The sequence below is a fragment of the Canis lupus genome, chromosome 8 (genome assembly GCF_048164855.1).
Source record: "Canis lupus baileyi chromosome 8, mCanLup2.hap1, whole genome shotgun sequence".
Taxonomy (NCBI): domain Eukaryota; kingdom Metazoa; phylum Chordata; class Mammalia; order Carnivora; family Canidae; genus Canis; species Canis lupus.
The window spans coordinates 9,528,398-9,550,278 of record NC_132845.1 but is presented as its reverse complement, the minus strand read 5'-3'; the positions used below and the strand labels follow the sequence as shown (position 1 = coordinate 9,550,278).

Below are 21,881 nucleotides of genomic sequence, written 5' to 3'. Positions count from 1 at the left end.
TCCAATATTTGAATGCTACAGTCAAATACTTTAGTGCATAAAACTTGTCAACATCTAAGGGTGTTTGTTTCTTTCTTTTATTTTTTATTTTTTATTATTTTTTTTTTTTTGGTGTATACATGAAGAATGGGAACTGCTTAGTCGAAAAGAGAATAATTTGAAGGCTGTTGATAAACACTAAGAAATTGCTCTCCAAATCAGTTTAAGTGTTTGTTTTTGTTTTGTTTGTTTGTTTAACTAATTAACAATTGCAGAGAATTTGCAGGAGTAGGCCACCTGTGTCAAGGCATTCTAGGCATTGTTGCTATAACAATGTTCCCATAATAGACTTTCATAGTGGGCAGCAATGAGTAAGCCTAGGATAGGACTAAAAATTACTTATCTATAGCTGCACTAGTCAAGGTTTGCCCCTGAGGGAACTTACTGCCTAATGTGGTGCATTCTACATTAAAACAACACAGAGGAAAACCACATAAGAATCAAAATAGAGAAATAAAGTCAAGGGGACATAGAGAATGAGGAAATTAAATTCTGTTAACAATCAGAAAGCGCACAGGAAACGGTGGCCCTCGTTACACATGTGCACTCATAATGTGGAAAGACTTTTAGATTATTCTTACTTTGTTCCTTATTAGACCTTTAGATTGAGTCTCTATTTTGTTTCTAACTGAAAAATGTACTTCAAATTTTTCTTCATGTTCTCCCCCAAATTTATTTTTTGATCAATCATATCAATATCAACACATTTCTAAGATACTATGAATTGTAAAATAAAAGATCATGCAAAATCAATGTTGATATATAGCAAAAGACAATGTGCTTGGTAAAAACTGCAAAGAGACTTCTTGTAAAGATTTAAATGTTATCTTTTTTTTTTTTTTGCTTTTCTATGAAAAACCAGTAAGCTAACATTATCTAATAATTGCATTTGAGAGGAAAACCAGAACTGACAATTTTACTGATAAAGCTATTATTTCTAAGTATTTCACTTAAGATGTCAACTACTTAGAAACCAAAAGTCTTTATCAATAAGCCACATTTGCTTCACTCAAAGCTGAGGATTGTGTTACAAAAACACTGTGTGATAGTTATAAATTAATAAAAATTCCCATTATCACTTACAGCATGCTGGGATGCTTTTTTCATGTTACTCTGATAAATACCATCTTATTTTTTAATGACTGTCTTCATAATCTATAAAAGGCACCATGGCAGCTCTCTAGAAATGTTTCAGCAACCCTCTGATTGAACAAAATCCTTATGGATTTCTTTGAAATCTTGAAGGTTTGTCATTATTTTTAATAGACTAAGCGGAACACTCAAAGGATAAAGTCACAAACAGTTAAATCAGTTGGATCTGGACTTGCTACACTGAGGGACGTTCATGTACCATTCACGTTTTAATCAAGGAGGATCTCTTTAATTTAATTTACAATTTGTCAACATGCTCTAAGAATTAGGATGAAGAGAGATAGAACAGTGAAGTGAAAATCCCATAATAAGTATTGAGAAAACATTTATTTTCCCTATCTGTTTCAGTTTCTGGACCCAACATATTGGTGAAAAAAATAATATGAAAATAAATATTCTAATTTTGAGTATTTCTGTTGTACTTTGGTATGAAAATAAGTACTTTTAAAGTTGCTATATTTGTGTCAATACAAACATATATACACAGATACATATACGTGTGTATACGTATGTATACCAGAGATTAGAGAATTAAATACACATATACACACATACACATATTCATATGTGTATTTAATTCTCTAACTTTTGGTTCAAGGCCCCCTGTCTTATCCTAAATGTTACTTCCTGCCAGAACCTCTGACTTCCTTTGCTGACAGTCTCTGATCATCACCAACGAAGAGTCAAAAACAAATTAGGGGGAGACCCAACATTATGTTGGTGCAAAGAATACACTTGCAGACTGCCCTGGTAGCCCTGACTTCATCCTGGTGTATCAAAACTGTCCTCATCTCCAGCTCTCTCAAATCCAACATTGATAGTTTTGAAAACATTATCAATTGGGATTACATCTATTTATACTTAAGAGTAAATCCCAAAACAACACTGGCTCACATAAGAGAAAGAGGAGGTTATTTTTCTCACATTAAGGACTAGGAGTAGCCAATTTTGCCAGTTCTGGAGGTAGCTTTGGCTCCACAGTCCTCAAGGATGACTCTGGTTTACCACTCTACCATCACCAGGCTGCAGCTCTTTCTCTTAGCCCAAGATAACTGCTAGAGTTCTGATTTTGACCACAGGATTAAGCAACAGGATAGAAGTGAGGAGGAAAAAATTAGTCTATTTAAAGAAGGTTTCTAAAAGCAAAATCCAAAGCTGTGCTGATACTTCGATAGTCAGAACTTAGTCTCAGCAGTCCCAGTTGCAAAAGAACTTAAAAAAACGCATTTTTTATTTTGGTGGTCCAAGTTCACAGCCTCAAGTACAGGATACCATTGTTGGGAAAGATGGAAAAAAAATATCTCTAGGGAAGCAACCAGCAATCCCTGCCACACCCTCATGACAGTCTACAATCTTCGTACAACTACTGACAATTGTTTCTTTGGATTAAGTGTTTGCTTTATCCTTGCTTGACTGAAGCATTATTGAAGTCAATAACATGTCATGTCAAGTTTTGTGCTATGAAAATCAGGACTGTCTAAAAGTTAACCTGAGAATTCATTTTGGGTTGCTTAGCAAGAGATCTTAAATTAGAGATTCTCTTTCTCCCATCAGAAGGCGATTTTCTTTCCCACCCCAGCCGCCAATAGGAGGAGTTAACAACCTCTGAAAACCCCTACAGTCTCTGATGTTAGCTAGTTATTACCTAAATTCAGGTTACTTGGCTCCCAGGAGTCTGCTACCCTCTGAAAAAGCTACTTTCTTAGGGTTACTTATAAGAGGGGAGAACGAAGGTCCAAGTCTGCTTTACTAGGATCCAAACTCCCACGGTGTGTCCTGCAAAGCACCTATCTAGGTAAATTCACAAGCCCATGTTTGACAATAAACAAGATGGCATACATCCTCTCCATGAGGAGAGAGCTGCTAGTCCAGGCCCCTCCTCTGTACATGAAGTACAAATGTCCCTTCCAGTGGAGATGGCCCTGTTTTCCCTTTTGGTGGGATGAGTAGGACAACAATCCTGTCAGTCATAGAGGAAGAAATTATCAGTTAATTTGTTTGACAGGAAGTCTGAATTTTGATATCAGATGTTGACAAGAGTTTTCTGGGCAAGTACCTGGGTACCTTGTGGCCCTGTGGGAAGCCAGGTTAGATACTGATGAAGATAGTAGAGGGGAATCTTCAAGTCCCACTTGTTCATTGTCCAGGAAATCCAGAATTAGCCTGTAGGATGATTTAGGAATATTTCTTCTTGTCACGGTATAATTTTGAATCTTCAGGGTCACAGAGAATATGATAAAAACAAGCACTTGGTAATGTTGCCTGGAGAATTAATGAATGAATAGAGGATATCTAGTGTTATACATGAAAGCGACATTGAGAAATACATTAATATCTAAATTATTTGTTATTTTCATTAAATAGGGGGAAAGTCACCTTTATGTAGATACTGCTTACCTGTCAGTATGTGTTTTCTCAAGAAAGGTCTAAGCTTTCGATGATGCTACCAAGGGAAATACAGAGTAAGGCCTACGGGAGTAATGTAAAGAACTTTTGTCTTAGGAATTGCTCAACATAATGGAACAAGCTTCCATTCTGTTATTTTTAACTTCCTGTATTTCTTTCAATCTGATTCCAATCATCTAATTAGAATAGTTTCTTTTAGTCATAAAAGAAAAAAATATTTATTATAAAACAATATCTCTCAGAATTAGAGAGACAAATAGGTCATTGCAGCCAGTTTGAAGACACATGAAAAAGAGGAAAACCAGGCATGGCCTCCCTGTTCTGATGTGAAGATCAGGCCAAGTAGACAAAGCAATGCCTTTGGCTTTAGGAGATAAAGAGGCTTGATATCCCTTGGGCATATGAAGCCACTGGAAGCCAATAAAGGTGGAACCGTGATAAAGAGCACCGTTCTCAAGATACAGCAGGGCACTTCCAAAATATATCCTACTCTTTAGTTCCTGGTATCGTAGTTCATTATTGGACACATTACATGGACTATTGCTTTCGTTGGGTAATATTTGGAGATGATTCAGTGCTAGAGTGATACGACATTCTAGTAACAGATTACTGGGTTGATAATATACATTAAATACATAATATACATTAAAAGTTACATCTGGGCAAGTTATTTTACCATAGCTACATTTCCTCAGTGCTATGTAGCACTCAACATGAACCAGGAAGCTAGGTTTTAAAGATTCTGATAAGAATAGATTATTTTGACCCGATGTCTCTCAGTAAATTTTTTGCACAAAGTATCGCACTTTAAATTCAAGGATAACTCTTTGTTAGACTCAAGCATTTTCTGATGACAGAGCTGTAAAATTAATCCATTTTGTTGACAGCCTTATAAGTCCTTTAGGAAAAAATAAAACAAAAAGCAAAAGCCATTCTATTGGCAAGGATAGTAGGGAAATGGAACAAAATTAGTGTATTTGCAGGACAACCTCTAAGACCATAATCATATGGTTCCTCTCAAATGCTATAGTAATGGACCACTGAACAATGTAAACAAGACATATCACTTAAAAATTGTACACATCAACCTTAACAATCTTAGAACTGAAAGTATAAACAACGCATATTAATTTCAGCCTTCAAAAACCAAAAGAAAGCAGTCAACAGAGGATTCACAATTTTAAAGTGATATGCATTATATAAAGTTTTCAAAGTACTTTCTTATAAGTACAAATAAAACTTTATTCTCACAAATATGAGGGGACTGAGGGACATATTTAGAAGATACATTGCTAATGATAAAATACTAAAATAATTAAATATAACTTTTTTTTATTTTTTATTTATTTATGATAGTCACAGAGAGAGAGAGAGAGAGAGAGAGAGAGAGAGACAGGCAGAGACACAGGCAGAGGGAGAAGCAGGCTCCATGCACCGGGAGCCCGACGTGGGATTCGATCCCGGGTCTCCAGGATCGCGCCCTGGGCCAAAGGCAGGCGCCAAACCACTGCGCCACCAAGGGATCCCTAAAATGATTAAATATAAAATGAAGAATAATTATAAAAAAGAAATCTGGTCAATAGTAGAAAATAATGTAATAGAAATAAAATAAAAACTACTTAAGACAGTGTTGATTATGTACCTTTTCTTTTTTAAGAGAGGAAGTGCCTACATAAAGGAAAATGGTAACTACTTACATTGGAACCTTATTTTTATCTTCTGATCTAATTAGACAAAATGAGAAAACACATTAAAATAAAACCCCAACCTCAAGATTAAAGGGTCAATTATGTTGATAATAATTTAACTGCAACTTCTATCTTTCACAGCCAAGCAATTTCACACCTAAACAATGTTATTACAATTATACTTTAGAATTCTTTTCATTTACACTTTTCATTGTAAATATATATATTTATATAAGGAAAGTTACTTATAGATAACCTGAATATCTCCTAATGAAAAACACCCCTCTTCATTTATCCAGTGTTCTGGGCTCAGTAACTACCTTTGTCACAAAAATAAGATAATGTGAAAATTTTCTGCATATCATTATTCTTCATGCCTTAGCTAACTTTGTTATTTCAGAAACAAGATTCACTTTCAAAAGACATTATTTCAGATAATTTTTTCCCTCTCCAGAATTTTTTTTTTTTTTTAGATTTTGTTTATTCATTCATGAGAGACACACAGAGAGGCAGAGACACAGGCAGGTGGAGAAGCAGGCTCCATGCAGGGAGCCTGATGTGGAACTCAATCCCAGGACCCCAGGATCATGCCCTAAGCCAAAGGCAGACACTCAAATGCTGAGCCACCCAGGTGTCCCACCAGAAGTTAATTCATAGAAAGGAATGTTTAGGGCACCTGGGTGGCTGAGTAGGTTAGTTAAGCTTCAGCCTTCAGCTCAGGTCATGATCCCAGAATCCTGAGATGGAGCCCAGGCTTCTTGCTCAGCCAGAAGTCTTCTTCTCTCTCCCCCTCTGTCCCTCCTCCTGCTCATTCTCTCTCTCTCTCTTCTTTTCTCTCTCTCTCAAATAAATAAATAATCTTAAAAAAAGAAATATGTTTAGAATTACCACCAAAACCAATCATCATTCTAGATTTTCATCATTTTCTTGTAAGTCACTGGGTAAAACAGCTGTGTCTATGAAATTTCATATGACAAAGAAATCTATTTTTATTATCAATTCAAAAATGTGATTATGTTACTAGAAAGAGTAGTGGTAGTATTTGGTTTAATTAAATTTAGAAAATTAACAACTATTTAAGTATTTGGGGGTGTCTGGCTGGCTCAGTCCATAAATCTTGCAATTTTTGATCTCAGGGTTGCAAGTTTGAGTTCCAGATTGGATGTAGAGATTACTTAAAACAATAAAGTCTTTAGAAAAGTAAAAAATTTGGGAAGAGAAAGTAGTGCAACTGGTTTGTGAATAATTTTTAAGATACATATAAGAACCAAACACTATTTCTTAGCTCTTGTTAACAATGTTAATTCATGAGTTGTGTATCAATGATACCTTTTTGTCATCATGACTCTAAGGGGAATAAATGATTACCTCTAAATTTGCCTAATTATTTCTGTTTAGGCAAAATTATATTAGCAATTGGTTGAAGATAGTATTATTCATATTCACTTATGGTTATAGACAGAAAAAATGGTGAAAACTCATGACCTGCTCTGCACCTTTAATAAAAAAGTTCTAAAAATGACATAAATTCAAATAATTATAAGCTAGTGAATTTTATTTAGAGTTTGAAATAGCTCTCTATTTTTAAGCCAATCCTTTCTCATAGAAGGCTATTAATAAAACAGATTATAATAAGAAAATTAAATCTTGTCTGAGATTAAAGATTTGTGACAAAGTAGAAAGTAAAGAGTAAGAATAAAAAGATAATTCTCAAAGTGGTAGGAAGTTAATAATGATGTTCCCTGGAGATTTGAACAAGAGACTTGTATCTTCAATATGCGTATTAATAATAATGGATGATCATGAATAACAAGCAGCTAAAATATGCTGACAGTACATAATTACAATATTTAATTTTCCTAAAAAAATTTGAGCCATTGTGGAGAATTGTAAAAAGGCATAATAAACTAGTGATTGAAGAACATAAAGTATGTGAAGTATGATACATTACATGCCTAAAGATTAATAATTTAATTTAAATTACTTACACATCCTGATGGATTCTGTAACTTCTTAGGATCTTAATTTGAACAACCCAGTGAAGAAGAGCGATCAACTATGATTAAATCAATATTACAACATGTTAAAAGCATAGCTAAAAAGTGTAGCAATGTTAAATAGAAGATGATTTTAGCACGGTTTCTACTTTAGAAGTGCCACCCTTTTTAAACAATGTAGTGTCAGTTTAATATTTTTGTAATGTGGAAAAGGTCCAAAGGAAAATTTATTAATAAAATATTTAGAAGTCAGTTATAAGGCAAACAATTAGTATAATACACATGCTTTCTTTTTTTTTTTTTTTAATGTATCAATGCCTTGCTTAAAAATATCAGTTCCAAAGTGTTGGAGGTAATTTATAAATTTATAAATCTTTAATAATAGGAATTATAGGAGAGAAAGAATCATAAAAAAACAGGGACATTTTCAAATATTAAACAGAATAATTGAAGGATTTAGTGAGTTTTCTGAAGGTCACAAAACAATTGAATGACCAGGCTGAGATCTCCTTCCTTCTAGTCAACATTGAAAATTACCAGATGCTCTTTGCATCCTCTTCCACGAAAAAAATTAGTAGCATAAAGCCAGTCAAGCGTTGCTATTCATAGCTTTAGAAACTCAATTTTTAAATCGTTCTTTTAAACTCTAACTTGTGTTTTCTAATTACGGGGTTAAGTTATTAAAAATGCCTACATGGAAATGCACATTAAACCATTAAAATTAAAAAAAAACACAAAAGCAAAAACAAAAATAATAAAATAAACCACTAAAATTATTATTTGATATAAAATGTTGACAGACAATAAATAGACTCAGTACATATTAGAAAGACACAGGTTTCCAGATAGCTAAGTTTGAAAATTATAGCATCTCCATACCAAATACTTAATATTATCAGATGAATAGGAGACAAAAAGCCAGAGTTCCCTACTGTTTGAGAACCATTAATTACAAATAACTAAGGGTTTTCCTGGCATTTCTTTAAATATAAATTCAAGATATTTAGATTATATTGCAATAACATGAAATATACCTGGAAATCTTTTGAGGTAAACAATTTCCACCTGATCTCCAAAAATAAAGATTTCCATTTGTGATAAATTTTACTGTGCGTTGTTCTAGACATTTATGAATTTATTCATTCATTTAATGAGCACGTATGCCTATCATTCTCAAATTACCCTCTGAGGAGTCATGGAGGGAAGGGAAAAAAAATAGCAAAACTACATTTCTTACCTTCAAGTTCTAAGATACGAGGCTAAGAAGCCTTATCAGAAAAGTCCACCTTGTGGAAATTCAATCCTTACCCATTCAGTGGAAGCTGATGTCTCATTTTGATAAAGCTTTTCTTGGTTTCAATATTGCAAATGTTGCCATTGGATTACTCTTCCCATCCTTACACATAACTCAATTTTCTGCTTTTCACCTTTCTACAATTCTTTTTTGTCAAGTATATGTTGTTAATGCTGGGACTAAAAAAGTAACCGGAGGTGGGCAAATGGGGGCAATCTGCTTGGTACATTGTAATCCTATTGAGAAGCCTATGGGAACAGAGATGATACGAAAGAATAGGGAACTACCTAAATTAACAAAATGGCGACAAAGTCTCCTTAAGTTGAGAAAGTCAAATGACATTTAAAGACGATATTTGGCATATGGTCACAGAGCTGGTCAAACGCTTAGAACCCAATCACACTATTAACACTCAGGGAAGGGATTAGGAAATCTCACAGAGACCTCATGAAGGAGGTCCAGGAGCAGCACACGTTCTTTGTGCCAGGCTCTGTGAGCATCATAAATACATCCTTGGAGAAGACCTTTATTTCAGTTGTGCACTTATTTTCTGTATTTTGATGTGTTGAGTATTAAAAAGTATGGAAGGCCTGACAGTTCTCACATATATATGAATGATCTTAGCAACTGTGATCTAATGTGACCTGCACAGTTATTTCATGTTAAAATGGGTGAGCTCTTCCCCAAAGAGGTTAAGGAATCCATTGATGATAGAAGTTAGAGTTAAACCCAGGTCTTAGTGAATACTTTTTTTGTTTTAAGATTTCATTTCTTGATTCATTCCTGAGAGACACAAAAAGAGAGGCAGAGACACAGGAAGAGGGAGAAGCAGGCTCCCTGCAGGGAGCTCAAGGCAGGATTTGATCCCAGGACCTGGGGATCATGACCTGAGCCAAAGGCAGATGCTCAACACCCTGAGCCATCTGGGTGCCCCTATTGAATACTTTTCATTGCAAAGTTTAACCTGACTGAGGACCTTTCAAGGAAATTCCATTTAATTTGCCACCTTATGGACAAACCCAAGATGGAACTAATGATGAATGAGGGTTCATACTAGTTAATGTTTTTAGACCAATTGGTAGGCAGCTTAAAATGACTCAACTTCCATGTGTTATATTTAGGCCAAAATCAAGTTCTAAGTGATTGTTATATTTTTAAAAGTCAGACATGGCTCAGTAGTATCCAAGTGAAGGTGATTGATAATGTTTTAAACCTGAAGTCTATGTTTCCTCCAGAATCCTTCTTTAAAATATGCTTTTATCTCACAATTAAAATATTTGGGTTGAAAATTATAAGTGTGTTTTTTTTCTAATGTAAAGACAATGGGTCGAAATTACCCAATTATATCTATCCCCTAAGAAAACAGACTATTTAGAATAAGTTTTGAAGTAATTTTGATTTTTACAAAGAACAATCTTCAACTGTATCATTAAACATTTTGTGCTTACCCTCATGCTCTCCTGTATTTTCTTGATAGAAATAGGTGAAAAAAAACTTTGCTTTTTATAAAAGTACACAAGCAAAAGGAAAGTTTGGAAAATATTTTTTAATTGAATTTTAACTCACTTTTGTTAATCTTAGAACAGTGTTTTAAGAAGAATAACATAAATATTTTTTTTAATTGCCTATCTTCTAACATCCTAAGCTTAAAGAATAAGCATGTGTGGCTGATGTATGATGTAAACTATTTTAAGGTAATGATTTCAAAGTAAATACTGTGTTTCAACTTATAATCTGTCTCAGAAAATGACGTATTTTTATTATTTTTATAGTTATGCCTTTTGAATGCTGAGTCTGTTCAATGACTCCTCCATACAATGAATAGATGCCATGACTATGGGAAAACCAGCTTCATAAATGGAATCAGGTCATTGGAACACCTCGAATTTTATATTATAAGACTGAGCCCATTACTTTATTCTCTTCAAAGCGTAGCTTTCCTATTTTTTTTTTTTTTTTTTTTTTTTGTGAATGGCCCCAACCTTCCTCTACTCATACAACTTGAAAACCTTTACACTCCTTGTCTCAAACATAGCTCTCAACCTGAGCAAGTCAATCAGACATCAATTTGTCTTTAATCCTTTCTTGGACTCTGTCCCCCCTTTTTTTTTTCATCCAAGTACCCCTACCTTTGTTCAAACATGTGTAGTCTATTTCCTGAACTATTCTGGCTTCCCTGCCTTTGATGTCTCCTTAATATCCTTCATTCAGACTGCTGCCAGAGGTTTTTTCACTGAATCACTGTCTAGATTTTTTTTTTTTAAGTAATCTTTAAAAGAAAACGAATTAACAACAGAATGAAATCCCAAACTTATTTTTCATGGCATTTAGGGTATTTAAATCCCCTTTAGGACTCCCTGAAGAGGAATAGCTGGGTAACTGGTGAGTCTTCACTTTTGACACCCTTCTGAGCATAGCATGGCTGAGAGCACTGGCTGGGGCAAAACAGATGGGTTTGAGCTCCGTGTTCTATCACTGGGACTTGGGTCCTTGGGACCAGACTCGGTCATTGCCCCACTGAGGGCCATGGCTTGCTGGTCTTCTCGAGTGCAGCCTCTCTGCAAAGCAGATTCTCAGTAGGTGTTTGCTGAATTAAACAGGATGCCCACGAAACAGAAAAAAAAGGTGTGCCCAGCTGTTTACAGGGGAAAGAACTTGTCTTGATGGCACAGACATCAGTCATTCCTCTTCTTTAAGTCAACTTTACTGACTTTATTCACACGCCATAAAATGCACCAATTCGATGAGTGTGGACAAAGGCGTGCTCTTCTGAAACTTGGCTTTCTTGTTAGCTTTGTTTCTCACTCGGTCCGGTGGAGCACAGACCGGCCCGCACCCCGCCCCCCCCACACCCAGGTGCGCTCCCAAAGCCCGAGGTCCCGCAAGGTGAGGCCCCGCCCTCTGCTGGGAGCCGGGGCGCAGCGCCTCGGGCCCCCGGGGTCCCCTGAAATGCGTCGGCAAGTAAAGGAGCGCCGAGTGCTGGAGTCGGGGCCCCAGGACGCCCCAGGACGCCCCAGGACGCCCCAGGACGCGCAGGTGTGGGGGCCCCGGGGGCCTGCGGAGCGCGCCCGCCGCCAGGTCGAGGCTTCCCTCCCCCCGGGGTCCGCGACGGCCGGGGCGGGCGTGACCCGACGGCCCTGGCCCGCGCCCCGCGGCGGAGGCCGGAAGGGTCCGGAGGAAGCGGCGTCACCGGGACGAGCGGGGCCGGGCCGCCTGCCCGTCGGGCCCAGGCCGCCGCCGCCGCCGCCGCACTCGCGCCACCGCAGCCCCGCGGCCCCGCCAATGACACGCCTCCCGCTCCTAGGTGAGTCCCCGCGGGCCGCGCTCTTCGGGGCGGGGGCGGGGGCGGGGGGCAGGTGGGCTCCAGGTGGGCTCCAGGTGGGCTCCAGGACCTGGTGCTCCCGGGACTGCGGCGCTGCAGCTCGGCATTCAGGGCCAGGGACTGGAGTCCCGGAGTCCCGGAGTCCCGGAGTCCCCAAAGTATCCGGAGTCCCCAGAGTCCGCAGAGTCCCCAAAGTCCCCGGAGTCCCCGGAGTCCCCAAAGTATCCGGAGTCCCCAGAGTCCCGGAGTCCCCGGAGTCCCCGGAGTCCCCAGAGTCCCCAAAGTCCCCAGAGTCCCCAAAGTCCCCGGAGTCCCCAGAGTCCCCAGAGTCCCGGAGTCCCCAGAGTCCCGGAGTCCCCAGAGTCCCCAGAGTCCCGGAGTCCCCGGAGTCCCCAGAGTCCCAGAGTCCCCGGAGTCCCCAGAGTCCCCAAAGTCCCCGGAGTCCCCAGAGTCCCCAGAGTCCCGGAGTCCCCAGAGTCCCCAGAGTCCCGGAGTCCCCGGAGTCCCCAGAGTCCCCAGAGTCCCGGAGTCCCCAGAGTCCCCAGAGTCCCGGAGTCCCCAGAGTCCCCAGAGTCCCGGAGTCCCCGGAGTCCCCAGAGTCCCCAAAGTCCCCGGAGTCCCCAGAGTCCCCAGAGTCCCGGAGTCCCCGGAGTCCCCAGAGTCCCCAAAGTCCCCGGAGTCCCCGGAGTCCCCAAAGTATCCGGAGTCCCCAGAGTCCCGGAGTCCCCAGAGTCCCCAGAGTCCCCGGAGTCCCCGGAGTCCCCAGAGTCCCCAGAGTCCCGGAGTCCCCAGAGTCCCCGGAGTCCCCGGAGTCCCCAGAGTCCCCAGAGTCCCGGAGTCCCCAGAGTCCCCAGAGTCCCGGAGTCCCCGGAGTCCCCAGAGTCTCCAGAGTCCCCAAAGTCCCCAGAGTCCCCGGAGTCCCCAGAGCCCCCGGAGTCCCCAGAATCCCCAAAGTCAGCAACGTCCCCAGAGTCCCCAAAGTCCCCAAAGTCCCCAGAGTCCCCAATGTCCCCAGAGTCCCCAGAGCCCCCAGAGCCCCCAGAGTCCCCAAAGTCTGCAACGTCCCCAGAGTCCCCAAAGTCCCCGGAGTCCCCAAAGTCCCCAGAGTCCCCGGAGTCCCCAAAGTCTGCAACGTCCCCACAGTCCCCAAAGTCCCCAGAGTCCCCAATGTCCCCAGAGTCCCCAGAGCCCCCGGAGCCCCCAGAGTCCCCAAAGTCTGCAACGTCCCCAGAGTCCCCAGAGTCCCCGGAGTCCCCAACATCCCCAGAGTCCCGGAGTCCCCGGAATCCCCAGAGTCCCCAAAGTCCCTGGAGTCCCCAGAGTCCCCAGAGTCCTCAGAGTCCCCAATGTCCCCAGAGTCCCCAAAGTCCTCAGAGTCCCCAATGTCTCCAGAGTCCCCAGAGTCCTCAGAGTCCCCAATGTCCCCAGAGTCCCCAGAGTCCTCAGAGTCCCCAATATCCCCAGAGTCCCCAAAGTCTGCAATGTCCCCAGAGTCCCCAAAGTCCCCAAAGTCCCCAGAGTCCCCAAAGTCCCCCGAGTCCCCAGAGTCCCAAAGTCCCCAAAGTCCCCGGAGTCCCCAACATCCCCGGAGTCCCCAAAGTCCCCAGAGTCCCGAAGTCCCCAAAATCCCCAGAGTCCCCAAAGTCCCCCGAGTCCCCAGAGTCCCAAAGTCCCCAAAGTCCCCAGAGTCCCCAAAATCCTCAGAGTCCCCAATGTCTCCAGAGTCCCCAGAGTTCCCAGAGTCCCCAATGTCCCCAGAGTCCCCAGAGTCCTGAAAGGCCCAGGAGTCCCCAAAGTCCCCGGAGTCCCCAGAGTCCCCAAAGCCCCCAAAGTCCCCAAAATCTCAGACGTGGACTTTTTGTTTGTTTGTTTGTTTTCTGATCTCCCTTCAAGAAATCTGGGAAACCCAAACCAGTGACACTTGCGGGAGGTTTCCTGGCATTCTAAGGGGACCGCCAGCCCAGACGGGGTGCCTTTCGGGTACCTTTTTGATGATGCTGTGCAGAAGGATAAATCCCTTCTGTGAAGCTGAATTAATTCTGGTTTCGACAGTCTACGCAGTCCTGTGTGACTCCGGGATCCCCAATGGAAGGGGTAGCAATGTCTGGTGACCAGATGAGGACAGTTTATGTGTCTTGAGTGTTCTGCGAACCATTAACTTGCAGGATTCCCGGCTGTCCTTCCTCGAGAAGACCCAAGACCAGGGACAACAGTAAAAAAGGATCGACCCACGCTTTTCCTTCTTTTCCTAACAGTCCAGCTTCGTTTCCAATGACTCTGAAACTCAGTGGGGTTCTCCCTTCTGCTTCATTGTGTTGGTCGCATCTGTGTGGGTGTTCATTTCCCAAAGATGGGTCTTTGACCAACACACTGAGTTTACCTTGAATTCCCCTAGTGAAAGAAAATGTAGCTTACATTTTATGATGGGAAATGCAGGATTTAAAAAGAACATTGGAATACAGAAAAAAATAATAGTAATGATTGCATTTTGTCCTCCTGGATGTGATGGTATGTTGCTCCTCATCTTAAAATTACACAGATTTGAATTTGAAAAGAGCCCACCAATCAATTCATCTTGATTTCTTCGCAGAATCATTCCCAGAGGAGGAAAATTGCCATATAACCATGCAGTTCCCTCTAAATATATCTCACCTCAGAGTGAAGAGGCCAGTGATCTAGGAATGCTGTTTTTCTAGAGCGCGGTTGTTTACTACATTATAGCTTTGTTGAGATTTATTTGATAAACACAGATTGAAGAAAATGCTAATCCTTTTGCCTACTTGCTCTGGTGCTGTTATTTAGCTAAATACTCCCTTGGGAAATTCTCATAATCCATTTATCTAGTAAGAAAGAAGGGTTCTTGTGTTATGTAGTCTAGCTCAACAATGGGAAGGGGAACTTTTTCTTTCTTTTTCCTTTTTCCTTTTTTTTTTTTTTTGAAAAGATATATTTCTCTGTTTTCCTTAGTGGGCTTTTCCATTTTGCTAAATTGTTCCTACGCTCAAAATTGCACCAAGACACCTTGCCTTCCGAATGCAAAATGTGAAGTACGGAATGGAGTTGAAGCCTGTTACTGTAACATGGGATTTTCAGGAAATGGTGTCACGATTTGTGAAGGTAAACACTCTTTATTGTTTTCCTCTTTTGGATTGTTTTGTAAGATTAAATTCTGATGTGATTGCTTTTTCCTTGTCCAGAAATTGTTTTGCATTAAACTATCTGATTTCAGGGTTTTGATTTAAAACAAATAGCTTAATTAACTCAACAATAAGCTTGAACTTCCCACTTGAACATTTATATTCTATGACTGATTTTTGAGGAGTCTGTGTATATCTTATTTTTGTGTAACTATTAAAGAATGTCCTTGAACTGAAGCTGGAAAACGGAGCTGCAGAGAGCAGAGTCAGTACCTTCTGGAACAAAAGAACAGAGAATTCATCAAGTCTAGGCTATACTGCTATGTTGCCTTCAGGGACCTTCTTTAGTACGACTTCCTAAATCTGAGGACAGTATTAAGAGATTCAAGGGTTTTGCCTATAGACCTGCATGATACCTTGGGGGGGGGGGATTTTTAAAATATATTCTTTTCCAAAAAAGTAGATCTCATTTACAGAACTTGAGGCTACAGTCCAGAGCAAGAACAGTAGAAAAGGTCCTGGCAGGGTTCAGTTTAGCTCACTGATTTGATAAACAGAACGCTATCTGACAATCACGTCTCCGTGATTTCTTATCTGTGGTTTCCACTGCCACTCTTCCTCTTCCCTCAAGCCTCACTCTGTCCTTATTCTCTTTCATTTTTAGTAGAATCTCAGTTTTAACTGGGTCAATGGAAAAACATTCTGTGTAGCAGAGAGAGAAAGAAGGAAAAAAAAAAAAAGAAAGAAAATAGTTCCAAGTCATATAAATTAGTTTTAAAATATAATTAAATGACAAGTTCAAATTAGAACTGTGTGGTTTTATACTCCTAAATGTATTTAAGATAACATGGACTTTTTCTAATTAAGCCAGGATATTGTACATTGTTAATATTGCATGTGTTTGCTTATAGCGTAAACAAGTTGTATCTCGTGATTCAATTTGATAGGCTCTTAAAAAAGATTAAATATGCAGTACATAGTAAGACTAAACCTCATCATAATTAGTTTAATGTTTAAAAAATGTAGAGCACAGCTACAGTTGCTTAATGGTGCATTAGATCAGGCGTTTCTGCTTGTACATACAGCCGGGATTTGTAATATACTATTCTACAAGCACTACAAAATTCTTTCTATAAATAATCTTAGATTTTTATTGTGTATTTAATTTAATGGCATTATGGCAAGTTGATCGTCGAGTGACCTTCAAAATATTGCATCAAACATATTAGTGTGCTTTTCCGCTAATCATTACAAATTGTACCATAATGCTCAAAAATGGTGTTGCCTTTTTGTTATTTAGATACTTTTCAACTGTCATGATTACCGTCATTAACATCAATAATTTTTCACAATTTGGACCTTCAGCAGCTAAATATATTATAATCATCTTTTTAATGATTTTTTTAAACACATCTCCCATTATCCAGGGCACTTCTTTTTGTTTTGTTTTGTTTCTGTTTCCCCTGCTGTCTAAGTCAATAGTCAGCTGAAGGGCAGAAAATACTTTCTGTTGAAAAAAAAAAAAAAATACTTCAAGATCTTTTGGCCTGTGATTTCTTCTCACACAGAACACAATTTGTAACAGCATTTTTTTTTCTTTTCAAGTTCTTTTTAAGTCCCTTATTTAAAGAATGCTATAATTCACACTATATGATGTTTATAATGTCCCCTTTGTTTTTTATTTTTCTTATAATGTCCCCTTTAAAACTGTTCAAACAGTGGTTCTCACCTTTGTCACCTTTCCTGAATCCACTGATAGATTTTTGACATTTTTTTCCATAAGCATATTTCATATGCTTTTTAGAATTAAAATATTGTGTTCTCAACTGCTGAATAGTCTAGGTTATGCATTTGGTGTAAAGAGTCTTGGCTTTCTTCATCTTTTCGTACCGTTCTTTAAAATTGGTATTAGGTCAATAATAACCAGACTGCACTTTTGTTACCCAGGATGCCTACTTCTTTTTTTTTTTTTTTAAGATTTTATTTATCAATGAGAGACACACACAGAGAGAGAGAGAGAGAGAGAGAGAGAGAGGCAGAGACATAGGCAGAGGGAGAAGCAGGATCCATGCAGGGAGCCTGATGTGGGACTCGATCCCAGGACTCTAGGATCAAGCCCTGGACCAAAGGCAGACGCTAAACCGCTGAGCCACCCAGAGATCCCCAGGATGCCTACTTCTTGAGAAATAAAAGTTTCTTTTTGGTATCATTACCATCATCTTCCCCACCTCCATCAAATTTGGCTCCCTCAGAGACCTGCCAAGTAAATGCTATAGTAATAACCATACCTCACTAAATGTACTCTGTTCCAAGAGCTAGTTTTGAACAAGTCATTTAGAATTTCAATAACCTGGTCCCAGAGAAACAAGTTTTAGTAATAGTGACTTTATTTCATTTAATTATCTTTTTATTGAACAAATATTTATTATTTTCATCATCATCATCATCATCATCATCATCATGATGACCATCACATCAAGGTAGCTAATATCCACCATGCACTAAGTCTAAGATATTAATTAGCACAGCTCCTTCATCTATTATTATTCTCACTTTATGTATAAAAAAATAAGAGTCTTAGAAAGGCAAAGTGAATATCACAAGTGATGCAACAGGTAAGTGGTAGAGCTAAGTTTTGAGCCTAAGTCTGTCTCCAGAGCCTGTACTCTTCCTCACTATGCTTGACCATAAGGCCTCTGCCTAGCAGATACTACTATGTCTTTGGATTAAAATAATAAATAAGAAATCAGCCGTGTTTTCCAGGACATCTGGGGACAGTTACAGAACTACATGAAAGGCTTGATGCAATTGCATAAAATGTATAAATACAGGTAAATTTGACATGTGTAACCAACTGAAGGGGGACCTTTCCAAGTGGGGGTGATATTTAGGCTGAGAACTGAAGAATAAAAAGGATTGATTAAGATCGACAAAGTAACAAAGTCAGGCAAAAGGAATCAATAGTAACAAGGCCTAGGAGTTTAAGGTGTGCAGTGTGTTTGAAGGAGTCCCAGGTATTGCATGCTGGATATATTTCACAGGGTATATTGGCTGAGGGGACAGTAGGAATTGAGTTGGGATGTCAAGATACAGACTTTATTCTCTTAACAAAGAAGAGCCATTGGCAAGTATCACATAGCTGACTTACATGACAAATTGGACATATGAGAAGATGACCCCACGAGGTAGCATAAGAATAAATTAACAAGGGTCAATCTAACTTATACAAACAGTAGTACTTTGTACAATTCACTATAGTTTATGTCACTTCTACCCAATATATTTTAATTTTCTTAATAAGCTTTTGGGATAAAAAGTACAGATACTGTCTTTTATTTACAAACACCATTTAGACTGGTTATCACTAGTTCTATTGAGCTCCACATCATAGCTTTTTGATGTGAGAGAAGCAGGACTCTGAAAGCTTGAGTTTCCCAGTGTCCCAAGACTATTGTGACAAAGCTAGGATTCAAACCCTAGGGATCTCAACCTTCTCTAGATTACCAAAAATGCCACCTGACGTAATTAGTGTATTATAGGCTTTTAAACCAAATTGGTAAAACAGTATCATTTTCACAGGAATGTAGTTATTATTTTCAACAACTTTACTGAGGTGTTAAGAGGAATTTATTTACACACTTATACAAGGCTATTTTAAGACACAAGACGGAGAAGTATTTGTGTAGAAATTTAGGGGTACGTTTAAAGGCTTTTGAAATTGTTGACAAGATTTTCCCCAAATTGAAGTTATTTTAGTCTTCCAAGCATATATTATTGTTGCTCTATCTTATGCTTCTCAGCACGGTGTTGGTGTTACTCTCTGGGGGACAGTTATAAATCTGAAAAGTGAGACATCCCATCTCCCCTGGGTAATTAGGAAAGTTTTATAAAGGGAAGGAAGGTTGGAAGAGTTGAAAGAATCTTTCTATACACACGAAACATAACATTGCCTGAGCTGAAGTAATCTGAGCTGGAAGTGGTGAGAAGCGAAAACTAGGGGGAGGGTGCGGTAGGATGCGGGTGTGGGTGTGTAGGGGGGAAGATAGACTCTCTACTCTACTCTCATACAAACTTATTAAGTGGTGCTGTGTTTTGGGAAGTTGGGTGGAGTTCAAGTGGGGAGGAGGAAAGCAGTTGACCCAGGCGAGGATAGGAAAGGTCAGGAAGGCTGTAACTGACAGCTTGTACGCATGCATACAAATCTTTCATAGTTTGGGACATGCCTAATACGAGCAACATCACAAGCTCTTTATAAGAAATAATGAAATCTCAGTGCCTGCACTCAGGGAGACATACTCTATGCTTAAAAAACAGTTTTTCATCATTATCTAATAACCATATATATGCTTGTAAAATTCAACTGGAAGGATATTGTAATAAACTAGAGAGCATTGTGACACTGGTAAATGTAGAGGGAACAGTGACCCGGTAGCTATCTAAGAGGTACCAAGAAGAAATGGTCTATGGGTTCAGAATATGGAAGAAATACTAATTAAAACAATCCTGCTCTCATGGTTCTGTCCAGGCTGCAGGATAAGCACTGAGGACATGTGATTCTTTCCACAGCAGTTTGTGTTTAGTAATAGAGGACGCTCGTGAAAATGGGCAAACCGAACGTCATCAGAACAGATGCAAAGCACACAAAACGTGTGCGTGTGTGTCATGTGTCATCAGTTAACACAGTCGGATGTACTATCTAAACTATGTCCTACAAAAAGCAACTGCAGTTTTAAAATTTTAACAAAATGACCATTAGTAATTTCTGTAATAGAAATGTGACCAGCAACACTTAAATGATTCAAGTCCTTTCTTCCTTCTCCTTTTAAAAATAGAATATTAGGGCATCTGGGTTTCTTAGTCAGTTAGGCTGTTGAGTGTCTGCCTTTGGCTCAGGTCATGGTCTCAGGGTCCTGGGATCAAGTCCCCCTTAGGGCTCCCTCCTGCTTCTCCCTCTCCCTCTGCTGCTCCCCTGCTTGTGCTCTTTCTCTCTCTGTCAAGAATATAAATAAAATCTTTAAAAAAATAAAAAATAAAAATAGAATATTAGCTTAAAGGAAGTTTTTATAAGTTTTTTATAATGGTTTCTTCTTTTATTTATCTCTTCCTATATGTTAAAGGAATTTGTCATCTTATGGAATGCATATTTTTGAGGAAATCCCACATAATTATTGTGGTAGAGTTTGTTCTCTCTATTGTGTAACCCCTCTTGTCAACAGACACAAGAGGTCACACTTCTAGTACAAGGAAAACGATTTCTGGAATTGGCAAAGGTATTTTATTTATTTAGAGGAAGTTCATGGAAATCATGCATCCTGGAATGTAAGCCTTGGGTTAATTTAGACTGTCACTTCTTAGATTGGTTACATTTTCCATTCAGTACAAGAAATCCCAAGGAAATATGTACCTCAGTTTAAACAAATCTTCTACTTGACTATCTAGAAGCACTTCAGAGTTTATCCTTTTTCAAGTTTGTATCAGTATTCATTTACCTAAAAAGATGATTTGGAGTGTGTAAGAATGCATTTGTTTTACAAAAAAAAAAAAAATTCCTCAAGAAATTTTTTAGTGTATCACATCTGAAGGAAGAATGAATCTGTAATGTTATGTACCTTTCTTCCAACTAGCACCTGCAGTTGTTCAAATATTCTTTAAATATTACTTAAAAATTACCTGAAAAGGAGGAGCCACCTCCTTCTGAGGATTGCAATAAGAAAGAGAAAGAGGGTGTGGAAGGGAAATGAAGGATGGTACAAATAAAAAGGAAAGTGCTGGTCCCACCTGCTACTTACGTCATTTGAGTTTTGCTGATGAGCTACACACTTGTTTTGTTGTGGTTGTTGTTTTTAAGATTTTATTTATTCACATAGAGAGAGAAAGCAAAGCAGGCATGCAAGCAGGGGTTGGTGTGGTGGGCAGAGGGAGAGAGAGAAGCTCAAGCAGACTCCCCACTCAGTGCAGAGCCAGATGCGGGGCTTGACCTCCCAATCCTGAGATCAGGACCAGAGCAGAAACCAAGAGCCCAATTTCAATCGACTGAGCCACCCAGGTGCCCGAATCAACTGCACAGTCTTATAAGTAAACATTTACCTGATCTGACTTGACAATGTCATTTTTTGCAGACTGTTTCAGAAATCACTTTTTAAAATCCACCTGTCTCATATTTATCGCACAGGATAATTAGAATTAATGAGATAATAAAGTAAGAAATAGTCTGAAATCTTAAAGGACCATTCAATATGAACATAGATTTTGGGTTTTCCCAAGTAATGTGTAATGAAATATCATAAAAAGTTTTCTTCCTGTGAAAGTCTCATTTATTTTTAAGCATTTTTAGATCGGCATTATCTAGGTGGATTCATTGCATATTTAGAATCAGCATAGGGAATTAAAATAAATACATTGCCTCTGAGTTCTAATTTCAACAATCAAAAAGAATTGTTCAAAATTCTGTATTAAATCAATTCTAAATAAGATTTGCCATCTGATTTGACATTATATTACAGTGCTGATTTTTTTTTTCAAAGTGAAGACTATCATTTTTGTTTTTTACCTCAGGTTAAAGATCAGTTCATAATGTGTGTGTGTGTACGTGTGTGTGTATAAATATGTTGTGTGTGTCTGTGTATATATATATATATATATATACACACACCATATAATGTGTGCTGATGATAAGGCATTAATAAAAAATGGGTATTGTTTTTCTAGAATTAGTTTCCATTTTGCATGCAAAGTGAACATGGCAGCTGTGCCATCTTATACTTTCTGTTAGCCATATCTTTAGGAGATGCTAGGAAATTAAAATTAAATGGAAATTTTGCTCTAAATGTAGAATTTTCATACATT

The 21,881-nt window shown here is 39.1% G+C and overlaps 1 protein-coding gene across 1 annotated transcript in view; it reads left to right on the top strand.

Annotated features, from left to right (window-relative positions):
• The first annotated feature begins 11,790 nt into the window (after window positions 1-11,790).
• ADGRL4 (adhesion G protein-coupled receptor L4) overlaps window positions 11,791-21,881 on the top strand; it is a 110,196-nt gene continuing 100,105 nt past the window's right edge. Inside the window, exons 1-2 of the mRNA XM_072834195.1 lie at window positions 11,791-11,880; window positions 14,866-15,015. Of these exons, the coding sequence (XP_072690296.1) occupies window positions 11,859-11,880; window positions 14,866-15,015 (172 nt within the window). The 5' untranslated portion in view covers window positions 11,791-11,858. The remainder of the gene's footprint in view (window positions 11,881-14,865; window positions 15,016-21,881) is intronic.